Source organism: Salvelinus alpinus, chromosome 7 (assembly GCF_045679555.1).
Source record: "Salvelinus alpinus chromosome 7, SLU_Salpinus.1, whole genome shotgun sequence".
Lineage (NCBI taxonomy): Eukaryota > Metazoa > Chordata > Actinopteri > Salmoniformes > Salmonidae > Salvelinus > Salvelinus alpinus.
The window spans coordinates 79,104,660-79,126,393 of record NC_092092.1 but is presented as its reverse complement, the minus strand read 5'-3'; the positions used below and the strand labels follow the sequence as shown (position 1 = coordinate 79,126,393).

Here is a 21,734-nt window from a genome sequence, read left to right as displayed (position 1 = left end):
GGCTCAGCTAATCACTTGTTATTTGTCTTTGAACCCCCCCTTCTCCCCCAGGCAAGGTGTGATGTCCCCCGGGCTGACAGAGGACGAGCTATGGCGAGCCAAGTATATCTTTGACTCAGCCTTCCACCCAGACACCGGAGAGAAGATGATCCTGATTGGCCGCATGTCGGCTCAGGTCCCCATGAACATGACCATCACTGGCTGTATGATGACCTTCTACAAGTGAGCAGCAGTGTTCTATTAGAATGACAGTGTTATACGACTGTTCTATTAGAATGACAGTGTTATACGACTGTTCTATTAGAATGACAGTGTTATACGACTGTTCTATTAGAATGACAGTGTTATACGACCGTTCTATTAGAATGACAGTGTTACGCGACTGTTCTATTAGAATGACAGTGTTATACGACCGTTCTATTAGAATGACAGTGTTATACGACTGTTCTATTAGAATGACAGTGTTATACGACTGTTCTATTAGAATGACAGTGTTATACGACTGTTCTATTAGAATATCAGTGTTATACGACTGTTCTATTAGAATGACAGTGTTATACGACTGTTCTATTAGAATGTCAGTGTTATACGACCGTTCTATTAGAATGTCAGTGTTATACGACTGTTCTATTAGAATGACAGTGTAACGGACTGTTCTATTAGAATGACAGTGTTATACGACTGTTCTATTAGAATGACAGTGTTATACGACTGTTCTATTAGAATGACAGTGTTATACGACTGTTCTATTAGAATGACAGTGTTATACGACTGTTCTATTAGAATGACAGTGTTATACGACTGTTCTATTAGAATGACAGTGTTATACGACTGTTCTATTAGAATGACAGTGTTATACGACTGTTCTATTAGAATGACAGTGTTATACGACTGTTCTATTAGAATGACAGTGTTATACGACTGTTCTATTAGAATGACAGTGTTATACGACTGTTCTATTAGAATGACAGTGTTATACGACTGTTCTATTAGAATGACAGTGTTATACGACCGTTCTATTAGAATGACAGTGTTATACGACTGTTCTATTAGAATGACAGTGTTATACGACTGTTCTATTAGAATGACAGTGTTATACGACCGTTCTATTAGAATGTCAGTGTTATACGACCGTTCTATTAGAATGTCAGTGTTATACGACTGTTCTATTAGAATGACAGTGTAACGGACTGTTCTATTAGAATGACAGTGTTATACGACTGTTCTATTAGAATGACAGTGTTATACGACTGTTCTATTAGAATGACAGTGTTACACGACTGTTCTATTAGAATGACAGTGTTACGCGACTGTTCTATTAGAATGACAGTGTTATACGACCGTTCTATTAGAATGACAGTGTTATACGACCGTTCTATTAGAATGACAGTGTTATACGACTGTTCTATTAGAATGACAGTGTTATACGACTGTTCTATTAGAATGTCAGTGTTATACGACTGTTCTATTAGAATGACAGTGTTATACGACCGTTCTATTAGAATGTCAGTGTTATACGACCGTTCTATTAGAATGACAGTGTTATACGACTGTTCTATTAGAATGACAGTGTTATACGACTGTTCTATTAGAATGACAGTGTTATACGACTGTTCTATTAGAATGACAGTGTTATACGACCGTTCTATTAGAATGACAGTGTTATACGACTGTTCTATTAGAATGACAGTGTTATACGACTGTTCTATTAGAATGACAGTGTTATACGACCGTTCTATTAGAATGACAGTGTTATACGACCGTTCTATTAGAATGACAGTGTTATACGACTGTTCTATTAGAATGACAGTGTTATACGATTGTTCTATTAGAATGACAGTGTTATACGACCGTTCTATTAGAATGACAGTGTTATACGACTGTTCTATTAGAATGACAGTGTTATACGACTGTTCTATTAGAATGACAGTGTTATACGACCGTTCTATTAGAATGACAGTGTTATACGACTGTTCTATTAGAATGACAGTGTTATACGACCGTTCTATTAGAATGACAGTGTTACGCGACTGTTCTATTAGAATGACAGTGTTATACGACTGTTCTATTAGAATGACAGTGTTATACGACTGTTCTATTAGAATGACAGTGTTATACGACTGTTCTATTAGAATGACAGTGTTATACGACTGTTCTATTAGAATGACAGTGTTATACGACTGTTCTATTAGAATGACAGTATTATACGACCGTTCTATTAGAATGACAGTGTTATACGACTGTTCTATTAGAATGACAGTGTTATACGACTGTTCTATTAGAATGACAGTGTTATACGACTGTTCTATTAGAATGACAGTGTTATACGACTGTTCTATTAGAATGACAGTGTTATACGACTGTTCTATTAGAATGACAGTGTTATACGACTGTTCTATTAGAATGACAGTGTTATACGACTGTTCTATTAGAATGTCAGTGTTATACGACTGTTCTATTAGAATGACAGTGTTATACGACTGTTCTATTAGAATGACAGTGTTATACGACTGTTCTATTAGAATGACAGTGTTATACGACCGTTCTATTAGAATGTCAGTGTTATACGACTGTTCTATTAGAATGACAGTGTAACGGACTGTTCTATTAGAATGACAGTGTTATACGACTGTTCTATTAGAATGACAGTGTTATACGACTGTTCTATTAGAATGACAGTGTTACACGACTGTTCTATTAGAATGACAGTGTTACGCGACTGTTCTATTAGAATGACAGTGTTACGCGACCGTTCTATTAGAATGACAGTGTTATACGACTGTTCTATTAGAATGACAGTGTTATACGACTGTTCTATTAGAATGACAGTGTTATACGACTGTTCTATTAGAATGACAGTGTTACGCGACTGTTCTATTAGAATGACAGTGTTATACGACCGTTCTATTAGAATGACAGTGTTATACGACTGTTCTATTAGAATGACAGTGTTATACGACTGTTCTATTAGAATGACAGTGTTATACGACTGTTCTATTAGAATGACAGTGTTACGCGACTGTTCTATTAGAATGACAGTGTTATACGACCGTTCTATTAGAATGACAGTGTTATACGACTGTTCTATTAGAATGACAGTGTTATACGACTGTTCTATTAGAATGACAGTGTTACGCGACTGTTCTATTAGAATGACAGTGTTATACGACCGTTCTATTAGAATGACAGTGTTATACGACTGTTCTATTAGAATGACAGTGTTATACGACTGTTCTATTAGAATGACAGTGTTATACGACTGTTCTATTAGAATGACAGTGTTATACGACTGTTCTATTAGAATGACAGTGTTATACGACTGTTCTATTAGAATGACAGTGTTATACGACTGTTCTATTAGAATGACAGTGTTATACGACTGTTCTATTAGAATGACAGTGTTATACGACCGTTCTATTAGAATGACAGTGTTATACGACTGTTCTATTAGAATGACAGTGTTATACGACCGTTCTATTAGAATGTCAGTGTTATACGACTGTTCTATTAGAATGACAGTGTAACGGACTGTTCTATTAGAATGACAGTGTTATACGACTGTTCTATTAGAATGACAGTGTTATACGACTGTTCTATTAGAATGACAGTGTTATACGACTGTTCTATTAGAATGACAGTGTTACGCGACTGTTATATTAGAATGACAGTGTTACGCGACCGTTCTATTAGAATGACAGTGTTATACGACTGTTCTATTAGAATGACAGTGTTATACGACTGTTCTATTAGAATGACAGTGTTATACGACTGTTCTATTAGAATGACAGTGTTACGCGACCGTTCTATTAGAATGTCAGTGTTATACGACCGTTCTATTAGAATGACAGTGTTATACGACTGTTCTATTAGAATGACAGTGTTATACGACTGTTCTATTAGAATGACAGTGTTATACGACTGTTCTATTAGAATGACAGTGTTATACGACCGTTCTATTAGAATGACAGTGTTATACGACTGTTCTATTAGAATGACAGTGTTATACGACTGTTCTATTAGAATGACAGTGTTATACGACCGTTCTATTAGAATGACAGTGTTATACGACCGTTCTATTAGAATGACAGTGTTATACGACTGTTCTATTAGAATGACAGTGTTATACGACTGTTCTATTAGAATGACAGTGTTATACGACTGTTCTATTAGAATGACAGTGTTATACGACCGTTCTATTAGAATGACAGTGTTATACGACTGTTCTATTAGAATGACAGTGTTATACGACTGTTCTATTAGAATGACAGTGTTATACGACCGTTCTATTAGAATGACAGTGTTATACGACTGTTCTATTAGAATGACAGTGTTATACGACCGTTCTATTAGAATGACAGTGTTATACGACTGTTCTATTAGAATGACAGTGTTATACGACCGTTCTATTAGAATGACAGTGTTACGCGACTGTTCTATTAGAATGACAGTGTTATACGACTGTTCTATTAGAATGACAGTGTTATACGACTGTTCTATTAGAATGACAGTGTTATACGACTGTTCTATTAGAATGACAGTGTTATACGACTGTTCTATTAGAATGACAGTGTTATACGACTGTTCTATTAGAATGACAGTATTATACGACCGTTCTATTAGAATGACAGTGTTATACGACCGTTCTATTAGAATGACAGTGTTATACGACTGTTCTATTAGAATGACAGTGTTATACGACTGTTCTATTAGAATGACAGTGTTATACGACTGTTCTATTAGAATGACAGTGTTATACGACTGTTCTATTAGAATGACAGTGTAACGGACTGTTCTATTAGAATGACAGTGTTATACGACTGTTCTATTAGAATGACAGTGTTATACGACTGTTCTATTAGAATGACAGTGTTACACGACTGTTCTATTAGAATGACAGTGTTACGCGACTGTTCTATTAGAATGACAGTGTTACGCGACCGTTCTATTAGAATGACAGTGTTATACGACTGTTCTATTAGAATGACAGTGTTATACGACTGTTCTATTAGAATGACAGTGTTATACGACTGTTCTATTAGAATGACAGTGTTACGCGACTGTTCTATTAGAATGACAGTGTTATACGACCGTTCTATTAGAATGACAGTGTTATACGACTGTTCTATTAGAATGACAGTGTTATACGACTGTTCTATTAGAATGACAGTGTTATACGACTGTTCTATTAGAATGACAGTGTTACGCGACTGTTCTATTAGAATGACAGTGTTATACGACCGTTCTATTAGAATGACAGTGTTATACGACTGTTCTATTAGAATGACAGTGTTATACGACTGTTCTATTAGAATGACAGTGTTACGCGACTGTTCTATTAGAATGACAGTGTTATACGACCGTTCTATTAGAATGACAGTGTTATACGACTGTTCTATTAGAATGACAGTGTTATACGACTGTTCTATTAGAATGACAGTGTTATACGACTGTTCTATTAGAATGACAGTGTTATACGACTGTTCTATTAGAATGACAGTGTTATACGACTGTTCTATTAGAATGACAGTGTTATACGACTGTTCTATTAGAATGACAGTGTTATACGACTGTTCTATTAGAATGACAGTGTTATACGACCGTTCTATTAGAATGACAGTGTTATACGACTGTTCTATTAGAATGACAGTGTTATACGACCGTTCTATTAGAATGTCAGTGTTATACGACTGTTCTATTAGAATGACAGTGTAACGGACTGTTCTATTAGAATGACAGTGTTATACGACTGTTCTATTAGAATGACAGTGTTATACGACTGTTCTATTAGAATGACAGTGTTATACGACTGTTCTATTAGAATGACAGTGTTACGCGACTGTTATATTAGAATGACAGTGTTACGCGACCGTTCTATTAGAATGACAGTGTTATACGACTGTTCTATTAGAATGACAGTGTTATACGACTGTTCTATTAGAATGACAGTGTTATACGACTGTTCTATTAGAATGACAGTGTTACGCGACCGTTCTATTAGAATGTCAGTGTTATACGACCGTTCTATTAGAATGACAGTGTTATACGACTGTTCTATTAGAATGACAGTGTTATACGACTGTTCTATTAGAATGACAGTGTTATACGACTGTTCTATTAGAATGACAGTGTTATACGACCGTTCTATTAGAATGACAGTGTTATACGACTGTTCTATTAGAATGACAGTGTTATACGACTGTTCTATTAGAATGACAGTGTTATACGACCGTTCTATTAGAATGACAGTGTTATACGACCGTTCTATTAGAATGACAGTGTTATACGACTGTTCTATTAGAATGACAGTGTTATACGACTGTTCTATTAGAATGACAGTGTTATACGACTGTTCTATTAGAATGACAGTGTTATACGACCGTTCTATTAGAATGACAGTGTTATACGACTGTTCTATTAGAATGACAGTGTTATACGACTGTTCTATTAGAATGACAGTGTTATACGACCGTTCTATTAGAATGACAGTGTTATACGACTGTTCTATTAGAATGACAGTGTTATACGACCGTTCTATTAGAATGACAGTGTTATACGACTGTTCTATTAGAATGACAGTGTTATACGACCGTTCTATTAGAATGACAGTGTTACGCGACTGTTCTATTAGAATGACAGTGTTATACGACTGTTCTATTAGAATGACAGTGTTATACGACTGTTCTATTAGAATGACAGTGTTATACGACTGTTCTATTAGAATGACAGTGTTATACGACTGTTCTATTAGAATGACAGTGTTATACGACTGTTCTATTAGAATGACAGTATTATACGACCGTTCTATTAGAATGACAGTGTTATACGACCGTTCTATTAGAATGACAGTGTTATACGACTGTTCTATTAGAATGACAGTGTTATACGACTGTTCTATTAGAATGACAGTGTTATACGACTGTTCTATTAGAATGACAGTGTTATACGACTGTTCTATTAGAATGACAGTGTTATACGACTGTTCTATTAGAATGACGGTGTTATACGACCGTTCTATTAGAATGACGGTGTTATACGACCGTTCTATTAGAATGACAGTGTTATACGACCGTTCTATTAGAATGACAGTGTTATACGACTGTTCTATTAGAATGACGGTGTTATACGACTGTTCTATTAGAATGACAGTGTTTCCGACTGTTCTATTAGAATGACGGTGTTATACGACCGTTCTATTAGAATGACGGTGTTATACGACCGTTCTATTAGAATGACAGTGTTATACGACTGTTCTATTAGAATGACAGTGTTTCCGACTGTTCTATTAGAATGACAGTGTTATACGACCGTTCTATTAGAATGACAGTGTTATACGACTGTTCTATTAGAATGACAGTGTTTCCGACTGTTCTATTAGAATGACGGTGTTATACGACTGTTCTATTAGAATGACAGTGTTATACGACTGTTCTATTAGAATGACAGTGTTATACGACTGTTCTATTAGAATGACAGTGTTATACGACTGTTCTATTAGAATGACGGTGTTTCCGACTGTTCTATTAGAATGACGGTGTTATACGACCGTTCTATTAGAATGACAGTGTTATACGACTGTTCTATTAGAATGACAGTGTTTCCGACTGTTCTATTAGAATGACGGTGTTATACGACTGTTCTATTAGAATGACGGTGTTATACGACTGTTCTATTAGAATGACAGTGTTATACGACCGTTCTATTAGAATGACAGTGTTATACGACCGTTCTATTAGAATGTCAGTGTTATACGACCGTTCTATTAGAATGTCAGTGTTTCCGACTGTTCTATTAGAATGACGGTGTTATACGACTGTTCTATTAGAATGACGGTGTTATACGACTGTTCTATTAGAATGACAGTGTTATACGACTGTTCTATTAGAATGACAGTGTTTCCGACTGTTCTATTAGAATGACAGTGTTTCCGACTGTTCTATTAGAATGACAGTGTTATACGACTGTTTTATTAGAATGACAGTGTTTCCGACTGTTCTATTAGAATGACGGTGTTATACGACTGTTCTATTAGAATGACAGTGTTATACGACTGTTCTATTAGAATGACAGTGTTATACGACTGTTCTATTAGAATGACAGTGTTATACGACTGTTCTATTAGAATGACAGTGTTATACGACTGTTCTATTAGAATGACAGTGTTATACGACCGTTCTATTAGAATGACAGTGTTATACGACCGTTCTATTAGAATGACAGTGTTATACGACTGTTCTATTAGAATGACAGTGTTATACGACCGTTCTATTAGAATGACAGTGTTATACGACCGTTCTATTAGAATGACAGTGTTATACGACCGTTCTATTAGAATGACAGTGTTATACGACTGTTCTATTAGAATGACAGTGTTATACGACTGTTCTATTAGAATGACAGTGTTATACGACTGTTCTATTAGAATGACAGTGTTATACGACTGTTCTATTAGAATGACAGTGTTATACGACTGTTCTATTAGAATGACAGTGTTATACGACTGTTCTATTAGAATGACAGTGTTTCCGACTGTTCTATTAGAATGACGGTGTTATACGACTGTTCTATTAGAATGACAGTGTTATACGACTGTTCTATTAGAATGACAGTGTTATACGACTGTTCTATTAGAATGACAGTGTTATACGACCGTTCTATTAGAATGTCAGTGTTATACGACCGTTCTATTAGAATGTCAGTGTTTCCGACTGTTCTATTAGAATGACAGTGTTATACGACTGTTCTATTAGAATGACAGTGTTATACGACTGTTCTATTAGAATGACAGTGTTATACGACTGTTCTATTAGAATGACAGTGTTATACGACTGTTCTATTAGAATGACAGTGTTTCCGACTGTTCTATTAGAATGACGGTTTTATACGACTGTTCTATTAGAATGACAGTGTTATACGACTGTTCTATTAGAATGACAGTGTTATACGACTGTTCTATTAGAATGACAGTGTTATACGACCGTTCTATTAGAATGTCAGTGTTATACGACCGTTCTATTAGAATGTCAGTGTTTCCGACTGTTCTATTAGAATGACGGTGTTATACGACTGTTCTATTAGAATGACAGTGTTATACGACTGTTCTATTAGAATGACAGTGTTATACGACTGTTCTATTAGAATGACAGTGTTATACGACTGTTCTATTAGAATGACAGTGTTATACGACTGTTCTATTAGAATGACAGTGTTATACGACCGTTCTATTAGAATGACAGTGTTATACGACCGTTCTATTAGAATGACAGTGTTATACGACTGTTCTATTAGAATGACAGTGTTATACGACCGTTCTATTAGAATGACAGTGTTATACGACCGTTCTATTAGAATGACAGTGTTATACGACCGTTCTATTAGAATGACAGTGTTATACGACTGTTCTATTAGAATGACAGTGTTATACGACTGTTCTATTAGAATGACAGTGTTATACGACTGTTCTATTAGAATGACAGTGTTATACGACTGTTCTATTAGAATGACAGTGTTATACGACTGTTCTATTAGAATGACAGTGTTATACGACTGTTCTATTAGAATGACAGTGTTTCCGACTGTTCTATTAGAATGACGGTGTTATACGACTGTTCTATTAGAATGACAGTGTTATACGACTGTTCTATTAGAATGACAGTGTTATACGACTGTTCTATTAGAATGACAGTGTTATACGACCGTTCTATTAGAATGTCAGTGTTATACGACCGTTCTATTAGAATGTCAGTGTTTCCGACTGTTCTATTAGAATGACAGTGTTATACGACTGTTCTATTAGAATGACAGTGTTATACGACTGTTCTATTAGAATGACAGTGTTATACGACTGTTCTATTAGAATGACAGTGTTATACGACTGTTCTATTAGAATGACAGTGTTTCCGACTGTTCTATTAGAATGACGGTGTTATACGACTGTTCTATTAGAATGACGGTGTTATACGACTGTTCTATTAGAATGACAGTGTTATACGACTGTTCTATTAGAATGACAGTGTTATACGACCGTTCTATTAGAATGTCAGTGTTATACGACCGTTCTATTAGAATGTCAGTGTTTCCGACTGTTCTATTAGAATGACGGTGTTATACGACTGTTCTATTAGAATGACAGTGTTATACGACTGTTCTATTAGAATGACAGTGTTATACGACTGTTCTATTAGAATGACAGTGTTTCCGACTGTTCTATTAGAATGACGGTGTTATACGACCGTTCTATTAGAATGACAGTGTTATACGACTGTTCTATTAGAATGACAGTGTTTCCGACTGTTCTATTAGAATGACGGTGTTATACGACTGTTCTATTAGAATGACAGTGTTATACGACCGTTCTATTAGAATGACAGTGTTATACGACCGTTCTATTATAATGACAGTGTTTCCGACTGTTCTATTAGAATGACGGTGTTATACGACTGTTCTATTAGAATGACAGTGTTATACGACTGTTCTATTAGAATGACAGTGTTATACGACTGTTCTATTAGAATGACAGTGTTTCCGACTGTTCTATTAGAATGACAGTGTTATACGACTGTTCTATTAGAATGACAGTGTTTCCGACTGTTCTATTAGAATGACAGTGTCATACGACCGTTCTATTAGAATGACAGTGTAACGGACTGTTCTATTAGAATGACAGTGTTATACGACTGTTCTATTAGAATGACAGTGTTATACGACTGTTCTATTAGAATTTTTATTTTATTTTTTTATTTTACCTTTATTTAACTAGGCAAGTCAGTTAAGAACAAATTCTTATTTTCAATGACGGCCTAGGAACAGTGGGTTAACTGCCTGTTCAGGGGCAGAACGACAGATTTGTACCTTGTCAGCTCGGGGATTTGAACTTGCAACCTTTCGATTACTAGTCCAACGCTCTAACCACTAGGCTACCCTGCCTAGAATGACAGTGTTTCCGACTGTTCTATTAGAATGACAGTGTTACGCGACTGTTCTATTAGAATGACAGTGTTATACGACCGTTCTATTAGAATGACAGTGTTATACGACTGTTCTATTAGAATGACAGTGTTTCCGACTGTTCTATTAGAATGACGGTGTTTCGCGACTGTTCTATTAGAATGACAGTGTTATACGACTGTTCTATTAGAATGACAGTGTTTCCGACTGTTCTATTAGAATGACAGTGTTATACGACTGTTCTATTAGAATGACAGTGTAACGGACTGTTCTATTAGAATGACAGTGTTACGCGACTGTTCTATTAGAATGACAGTGTTATACGACTGTTCTATTAGAATGACAGTGTTATACGACTGTTCTATTAGAATGTCAGTGTTATACGACCGTTCTATTAGAATGTCAGTGTTATACGACTGTTCTATTAGAATGACAGTGTAACGGACTGTTCTATTAGAATGACAGTGTTATACGACTGTTCTATTAGAATGACAGTGTTATACGACTGTTCTATTAGAATGACAGTGTTATACGACTGTTCTATTAGAATGACAGTGTTATACGACTGTTCTATTAGAATGACAGTGTTATACGACTGTTCTATTAGAATGACAGTGTTATACGACTGTTCTATTAGAATGACAGTGTTATACGACTGTTCTATTAGAATGACAGTGTTATACGACTGTTCTATTAGAATGACAGTGTTATACGACTGTTCTATTAGAATGACAGTGTTATACGACTGTTCTATTAGAATGACAGTGTTATACGACCGTTCTATTAGAATGACAGTGTTATACGACCGTTCTATTAGAATGACAGTGTTATACGACCGTTCTATTAGAATGACAGTGTTATACGACCGTTCTATTAGAATGACAGTGTTATACGACCGTTCTATTAGAATGACAGTGTTATACGACTGTTCTATTAGAATGACAGTGTTATACGACCGTTCTATTAGAATGTCAGTGTTATACGACTGTTCTATTAGAATGACAGTGTAACGGACTGTTCTATTAGAATGACAGTGTTATACGACTGTTCTATTAGAATGACAGTGTTATACGACTGTTCTATTAGAATGACAGTGTTATACGACTGTTCTATTAGAATGACAGTGTTACGCGACTGTTATATTAGAATGACAGTGTTACGCGACCGTTCTATTAGAATGGCAGTGTTATACGACTGTTCTATTAGAATGACAGTGTTATACGACTGTTCTATTAGAATGACAGTGTTATACGACTGTTCTATTAGAATGACAGTGTTACGCGACTGTTCTATTAGAATGACAGTGTTATACGACCGTTCTATTAGAATGACAGTGTTATACGACTGTTCTATTAGAATGACAGTGTTATACGACTGTTCTATTAGAATGACAGTGTTATACGACTGTTCTATTAGAATGACAGTGTTACGCGACTGTTCTATTAGAATGACAGTGTTATACGACCGTTCTATTAGAATGACAGTGTTATACGACTGTTCTATTAGAATGACAGTGTTATACGACTGTTCTATTAGAATGTCAGTGTTATACGACTGTTCTATTAGAATGACAGTGTTATACGACCGTTCTATTAGAATGTCAGTGTTATACGACCGTTCTATTAGAATGACAGTGTTATACGACCGTTCTATTAGAATGACAGTGTTATACGACTGTTCTATTAGAATGACAGTGTTATACGACCGTTCTATTAGAATGACAGTGTTATACGACTGTTCTATTAGAATGACAGTGTTATACGACCGTTCTATTAGAATGACAGTGTTATACGACTGTTCTATTAGAATGACAGTGTTATACGACTGTTCTATTAGAATGACAGTGTTATACGACCGTTCTATTAGAATGACAGTGTTATACGACCGTTCTATTAGAATGACAGTGTTATACGACTGTTCTATTAGAATGACAGTGTTATACGACTGTTCTATTAGAATGACAGTGTTATACGACCGTTCTATTAGAATGACAGTGTTATACGACCGTTCTATTAGAATGACAGTGTTATACGACTGTTCTATTAGAATGACAGTGTTATACGACTGTTCTATTAGAATGACAGTGTTATACGACCGTTCTATTAGAATGACAGTGTTATACGACTGTTCTATTAGAATGACAGTGTTATACGACCGTTCTATTAGAATGACAGTGTTACGCGACTGTTCTATTAGAATGACAGTGTTATACGACTGTTCTATTAGAATGACAGTGTTATACGACTGTTCTATTAGAATGACAGTGTTATACGACTGTTCTATTAGAATGACAGTGTTATACGACCGTTCTATTAGAATGACAGTGTTATACGACCGTTCTATTAGAATGACAGTATTATACGACCGTTCTATTAGAATGACAGTGTTATACGACCGTTCTATTAGAATGACAGTGTTATACGACCGTTCTATTAGAATGTCAGTGTTATACGACTGTTCTATTAGAATGACAGTGTTATACGACTGTTCTATTAGAATGACAGTGTTATACGACTGTTCTATTAGAATGACAGTGTTATACGACTGTTCTATTAGAATGACAGTGTTATACGACTGTTCTATTAGAATGACAGTGTTATACGACTGTTCTATTAGAATGACAGTGTTATACGACTGTTCTATTAGAATGACAGTGTTATACGACCGTTCTATTAGAATGTCAGTGTTATACGACTGTTCTATTAGAATGACAGTGTAACGGACTGTTCTATTAGAATGACAGTGTTATACGACTGTTCTATTAGAATGACAGTGTTATACGACTGTTCTATTAGAATGACAGTGTTATACGACTGTTCTATTAGAATGACAGTGTTACGCGACTGTTCTATTAGAATGACAGTGTTACGCGACCGTTCTATTAGAATGACAGTGTTATACGACTGTTCTATTAGAATGACAGTGTTATACGACTGTTCTATTAGAATGACAGTGTTATACGACTGTTCTATTAGAATGACAGTGTTACGCGACTGTTCTATTAGAATGACAGTGTTATACGACCGTTCTATTAGAATGACAGTGTTATACGACCGTTCTATTAGAATGACAGTGTTATACGACTGTTCTATTAGAATGACAGTGTTATACGACTGTTCTATTAGAATGACAGTGTTATACGACTGTTCTATTAGAATGACAGTGTTACGCGACTGTTCTATTAGAATGACAGTGTTATACGACCGTTCTATTAGAATGACAGTGTTATACGACTGTTCTATTAGAATGACAGTGTTATACGACTGTTCTATTAGAATGACAGTGTTATACGACTGTTCTATTAGAATGACAGTGTTACGCGACTGTTCTATTAGAATGACAGCGTTATACGACCGTTCTATTAGAATGACAGTGTTATACGACTGTTCTATTAGAATGACAGTGTTATACGACTGTTCTATTAGAATGTCAGTGTTATACGACTGTTCTATTAGAATGAAAGTGTTATACGACCGTTCTATTAGAATGTTAGTGTTATACGACCGTTCTATTAGAATGACAGTGTTATACGACTGTTCTATTAGAATGACAGTGTTATACGACTGTTCTATTAGAATGACAGTGTTATACGACTGTTCTATTAGAATGACAGTGTTATACGACCGTTCTATTAGAATGACAGTGTTATACGACTGTTCTATTAGAATGACAGTGTTATACGACTGTTCTATTAGAATGACAGTGTTATACGACCGTTCTATTAGAATGACAGTGTTATACGACCGTTCTATTAGAATGACAGTGTTATACGACTGTTCTATTAGAATGACAGTGTTATACGACTGTTCTATTAGAATGACAGTGTTATACGACCGTTCTATTAGAATGACAGTGTTATACGACCGTTCTATTAGAATGACAGTGTTATACGACTGTTCTATTAGAATGACAGTGTTATACGACCGTTCTATTAGAATGACAGTGTTACGCGACTGTTCTATTAGAATGACAGTGTTATACGACTGTTCTATTAGAATGACAGTGTTATACGACTGTTCTATTAGAATGACAGTGTTATACGACTGTTCTATTAGAATGACAGTGTTATATGACTGTTCTATTAGAATGACAGTGTTATATGACTGTTCTATTAGAATGACAGTGTTATACGACCGTTCTATTAGAATGACAGTATTATACGACCGTTCTATTAGAATGACAGTGTTATACGACCGTTCTATTAGAATGACAGTGTTATACGACTGTTCTATTAGAATGACAGTGTTATACGACTGTTCTATTAGAATGACAGTGTTATACGACTGTTCTATTAGAATGACAGTGTTATACGACTGTTCTATTAGAATGACGGTGTTATACGACTGTTCTATTAGAATGACGGTGTTATACGACCGTTCTATTAGAATGACGGTGTTATACGACCGTTCTATTAGAATGACAGTGTTATACGACTGTTCTATTAGAATGACGGTGTTATACGACTGTTCTATTAGAATGACAGTGTTATACGACTGTTCTATTAGAATGACAGTGTTTCCGACTGTTCTATTAGAATGACGGTGTTATACGACCGTTCTATTAGAATGACAGTGTTATACGACCGTTCTATTAGAATGACAGTGTTATACGACTGTTCTATTAGAATGACAGTGTTTCCGACTGTTCTATTAGAATGACAGTGTTATACGACCGTTCTATTAGAATGACAGTGTTATACGACTGTTCTATTAGAATGACAGTGTTTCCGACTGTTCTATTAGAATGACGGTGTTATACGACTGTTCTATTAGAATGACAGTGTTATACGACTGTTCTATTAGAATGACAGTGTTATACGACTGTTCTATTAGAATGACAGTGTTATACGACTGTTCTATTAGAATGACAGTGTTATACGACTGTTCTATTAGAATGACGGTGTTATACGACCGTTCTATTAGAATGACAGTGTTATACGACTGTTCTATTAGAATGACGGTGTTATACGACTGTTCTATTAGAATGACAGTGTTATACGACTGTTCTATTAGAATGACAGTGTTTCCGACTGTTCTATTAGAATGACGGTGTTATACGACCGTTCTATTAGAATGACAGTGTTATACGACCGTTCTATTAGAATGACAGTGTTATACGACTGTTCTATTAGAATGACAGTGTTTCCGACTGTTCTATTAGAATGACAGTGTTATACGACCGTTCTATTAGAATGACAGTGTTATACGACTGTTCTATTAGAATGACAGTGTTTCCGACTGTTCTATTAGAATGACGGTGTTATACGACTGTTCTATTAGAATGACAGTGTTATACGACTGTTCTATTAGAATGACAGTGTTATACGACTGTTCTATTAGAATGACAGTGTTATACGACTGTTCTATTAGAATGACAGTGTTATACGACTGTTCTATTAGAATGACGGTGTTTCCGACTGTTCTATTAGAATGACAGTGTTATACGACCGTTCTATTAGAATGACAGTGTTATACGACCGTTCTATTAGAATGACAGTGTTTCCGACTGTTCTATTAGAATGACGGTGTTATACGACTGTTCTATTAGAATGACAGTGTTATACGACCGTTCTATTAGAATGACAGTGTTATACGACCGTTCTATTAGAATGTCAGTGTTATACGACCGTTCTATTAGAATGTCAGTGTTTCCGACTGTTCTATTAGAATGACGGTGTTATACGACTGTTCTATTAGAATGACAGTGTTATACGACTGTTCTATTAGAATGACAGTGTTATACGACTGTTCTATTAGAATGACAGTGTTTCCGACTGTTCTATTAGAATGACGGTGTTATACGACCGTTCTATTAGAATGACAGTGTTATACGACTGTTCTATTAGAATGACAGTGTTTCCGACTGTTCTATTAGAATGACGGTGTTATACGACTGTTCTATTAGAATGACAGTGTTATACGACTGTTCTATTAGAATGACAGTGTTATACGACTGTTCTATTAGAATGACAGTGTTATACGACTGTTCTATTAGAATGACAGTGTTATACGACTGTTCTATTAGAATGACAGTGTTATACGACTGTTCTATTAGAATGACAGTGTTATACGACCGTTCTATTAGAATGACAGTGTTATACGACTGTTCTATTAGAATGACAGTGTTATACGACTGTTCTATTAGAATGACAGTGTTATACGACTGTTCTATTAGAATGACAGTGTTTCCGACTGTTCTATTAGAATGACAGTGTTATACGACTGTTCTATTAGAATGACAGTGTTTCCGACTGTTCTATTAGAATGACAGTGTCATACGACCGTTCTATTAGAATGACAGTGTAACGGACTGTTCTATTAGAATGACAGTGTTTCCGACTGTTCTATTAGAATGACGGTGTTATACGACTGTTCTATTAGAATGACAGTGTTATACGACTGTTCTATTAGAATGACAGTGTTATACGACCGTTCTATTAGAATGACAGTGTTATACGACCGTTCTATTAGAATGTCAGTGTTATACGACCGTTCTATTAGAATGTCAGTGTTTCCGACTGTTCTATTAGAATGACGGTGTTATACAACTGTTCTATTAGAATGACAGTGTTATACGACTGTTCTATTAGAATGACAGTGTTTCCGACTGTTCTATTAGAATGACGGTGTTATACGACCGTTCTATTAGAATGACAGTGTTATACGACTGTTCTATTAGAATGACAGTGTTTCCGACTGTTCTATTAGAATGACGGTGTTATACGACTGTTCTATTAGAATGACAGTGTTATACGACCGTTCTATTAGAATGACAGTGTTATACGACCGTTCTATTAGAATGACAGTGTTTCCGACTGTTCTATTAGAATGACGGTGTTATACGACTGTTCTATTAGAATGACAGTGTTATACGACTGTTCTATTAGAATGACAGTGTTATACGACTGTTCTATTAGAATGACAGTGTTTCCGACTGTTCTATTAGAATGACAGTGTTATACGACTGTTCTATTAGAATGACAGTGTTTCCGACTGTTCTATTAGAATGACAGTGTCATACGACCGTTCTATTAGAATGACAGTGTAACGGACTGTTCTATTAGAATGACAGTGTTATACAACTGTTCTATTAGAATGACAGTGTTATACGACTGTTCTATTAGAATGACAGTGTTTCCGACTGTTCTATTAGAATGACAGTGTTACGCGACTGTTCTATTAGAATGACAGTGTTATACGACCGTTCTATTAGAATGACAGTGTTATACGACTGTTCTATTAGAATGACAGTGTTTCCGACTGTTCTATTAGAATGACGGTGTTTCGCGACTGTTCTATTAGAATGACAGTGTTATACGACTGTTCTATTAGAATGACAGTGTTTCCGACTGTTCTATTAGAATGACAGTGTTATACGACTGTTCTATTAGAATGACAGTGTAACGGACTGTTCTATTAGAATGACAGTGTTACGCGACTGTTCTATTAGAATGACAGTGTTATACGACTGTTCTATTAGAATGACAGTGTTATACGACCGTTCTATTAGAATGACAGTGTAACGGACTGTTCTATTAGAATGACAGTGTTACGCGACTGTTCTATTAGAATGACAGTGTTATACGACCGTTCTATTAGAATGACAGTGTTATACGACTGTTCTATTAGAATGTCAGTGTTATACGACTGTTCTATTAGAATGACAGTGTTATACGACTGTTCTATTAGAATGACGGTGTTTCCGACTGTTCTATTAGAATGACAGTGTTATACGACTGTTCTATTAGAATGACGGTGTTTCCGACTGTTCTATTAGAATGACAGTGTTATACGACTGTTCTATTAGAATGACAGTGTAACGGACTGTTCTATTAGAATGACGGTGTTATACGACTGTTCTATTAGAATGACGGTGTTTCCGACTGTTCTATTAGAATGACAGTGTTATACGACTGTTCTATTAGAATGACGGTGTTTCCGACTGTTCTATTAGAATGTCAGTGTTATACGACTGTTCTATTAGAATGACAGTGTTATACGACCGTTCTATTAGAATGGCGGTGTTATACGACTGTTCTATTAGAATGACAGTGTTATACGACTGTTCTATTAGAATGACGGTGTTTCCGACTGTTCTATTAGAATGACGGTGTTATACGACTGTTCTATTAGAATGACAGTGTTATACGACTGTTCTATTAGAATGACAGTGTTATACGACTGTTCTATTAGAATGACGGTGTTTCCGACTGTTCTATTAGAATGACAGTGTTATACGACTGTTCTATTAGAATGACGGTGTTTCCGACTGTTCTATTAGAATGACAGTGTTATACGACTGTTCTATTAGAATGACAGTGTTATACGACTGTTCTATTAGAATGACGGTGTTTCCGACTGTTCTATTATAATGAAGGGGTTATACGACTGTTCTATTAGAATGACGGCGTTACGCGACCGTTCTATTAGAATGACGGTGTTACGCGACTGTTCTATTAGAATGACGGTGTTACGCGACTGTTCTATTAGAATGACGGCGTTACGTGACTGTTCTATTAGAATGACGGCGTTACGCGACTGTTCTATTAGAATGACGGTGTTACGTGACTGTTCTATTAGAATGACGGTGTTACGCGACTGTTCTATTAGAATGACGGCGTTACGCGACTGTTCTATTAGAATGACGGCGTTACGCGACTGTTCTATTAGAATGACGGTGTTACGCGACTGTTCTATTAGAATGACAGTGTTACGCGACTGTTCTATTAGAATGACGGTGTTACGCGACTGTTCTATTAGAATGACGGTGTTATACGACCGTTCTATTAGAATGACAGTGTTACGCGACTGTTCTATTAGAATGACAGTGTTATACGACTGTTCTATTAGAATGACGGTGTTACGCGACTGTTCTATTAGAATGACAGTGTTACGCGACTGTTCTATTAGAATGACAGTGTTATACGACCGTTCTATTAGAATGACAGTGTTATACGACTGTTCTATTAGAATGACAGTGTTATACGACCGTTCTATTAGAATGACAGTGTTATACGACCGTTCTATTAGAATGACAGTGTTACGCGACTGTTCTATTAGAATGACAGTGTTACGCGACTGTTCTATTAGAATGACAGTGTTATGCGACTGTTCTATTAGAATGACAGTGTTATACGACTGTTCTATTAGAATGACAGTGTTACGCGACTGTTCTATTAGAATGACAGTGTTATACGACCGTTCTATTAGAATGACAGTGTTATACGACTGTTCTATTAGAATGTCAGTGTTATACGACTGTTCTATTAGAATGTCAGTGTTATACGACTGTTCTATTAGAATGACAGTGTTATACGACTGTTCTATTAGAATGACAGTGTTATACGACTGTTCTATTAGAATGACAGTGTTACGCGACTGTTCTATTAGAATGACAGTGTTATACGACTGTTCTATTAGAATGACAGTGTTATACGACTGTTCTATTAGAATGACAGTGTTACGCGACTGTTCTATTAGAATGACAGTGTTATACGACTGTTCTATTAGAATGACAGTGTTATACGACTGTTCTATTAGAATGACAGTGTTATACGACTGTTCTATTAGAATGACAGTGTTAAACGACTGTTCTATTAGAATGACAGTGTTACGCGACTGTTCTATTAGAATGACAGTGTTATACGACTGTTCTATTAGAATGACAGTGTTATACGACTGTTCTATTAGAATGACAGTGTTATACGACTGTTCTATTAGAATGACAGTGTTACGCGACTGTTCTATTAGAACGACAGTGTTATACGACTGTTCTATTAGAATGACAGTGTTATACGACTGTTCTATTAGAATGACAGTGTTATACGACTGTTCTATTAGAATGACAGTGTTACGCGACTGTTCTATTAGAATGACAGTGTTATACGACTGTTCTATTAGAATGACAGTGTTATACGACTGTTCTATTAGAATGACAGTATTATACGACCATTCTATTAGAATGACAGTGTTATACGACTGTTCTATTAGAATGACAGTATTATACGACCATTCTATTAGAATGACAGTGTTATACGACTGTTCTATTAGAATGACAGTGTTATACGACTGTTCTATTAGAATGACAGTGTTATACGACCGTTCTATTAGAATGACAGTGTTATACGACTGTTCTATTAGAATGACAGTGTTATACGACTGTTCTATTAGAATGTCAGTGTTATACGACTGTTCTATTAGAATGTCAGTGTTATACGAGTGTTCTATTAGAATGTCAGTGTTATACGACTGTTCTATTAGAATGACAGTGTTATACGACCGTTCTATTAGAATGGCGGTGTTATACGACTGTTCTATTAGAATGACAGTGTTATACGACTGTTCTATTAGAATGACGGTGTTTCCGACTGTTCTATTAGAATGACGGTGTTATACGACTGTTCTATTAGAATGACAGTGTTATACGACTGTTCTATTAGAATGACAGTGTTATACGACTGTTCTATTAGAATGACGGTGTTTCCGACTGTTCTATTAGAATGACAGTGTTATACGACTGTTCTATTAGAATGACGGTGTTTCCGACTGTTCTATTAGAATGACAGTGTTATACGACTGTTCTATTAGAATGACAGTGTTATACGACTGTTCTATTAGAATGACGGTGTTTCCGACTGTTCTATTATAATGAAGGGGTTATACGACTGTTCTATTAGAATGACGGCGTTACGCGACCGTTCTATTAGAATGACGGTGTTACGCGACTGTTCTATTAGAATGACGGTGTTACGCGACTGTTCTATTAGAATGACGGCGTTACGTGACTGTTCT

At 35.8% G+C, this 21,734-nt stretch overlaps 1 protein-coding gene across 6 annotated transcripts in view; it reads left to right on the top strand.

Annotated features, from left to right (window-relative positions):
* Positions 1 to 21,734, top strand: part of LOC139581724 (sideroflexin-1) — a 52,935-nt gene that overhangs the window by 7,555 nt on the left and 23,646 nt on the right. For all 6 annotated transcript variants that reach the window (XR_011676274.1, XR_011676275.1, XM_071411788.1 and 3 more), the window contains one exon: positions 52 to 222. Coding sequence is in view for 4 of the 6 variants with exons in the window: in XM_071411788.1 (XP_071267889.1) it covers positions 52 to 222 (171 nt within the window). In the remaining 2 variants the exon portion in view is untranslated. The remainder of the gene's footprint in view (positions 1 to 51; positions 223 to 21,734) is intronic.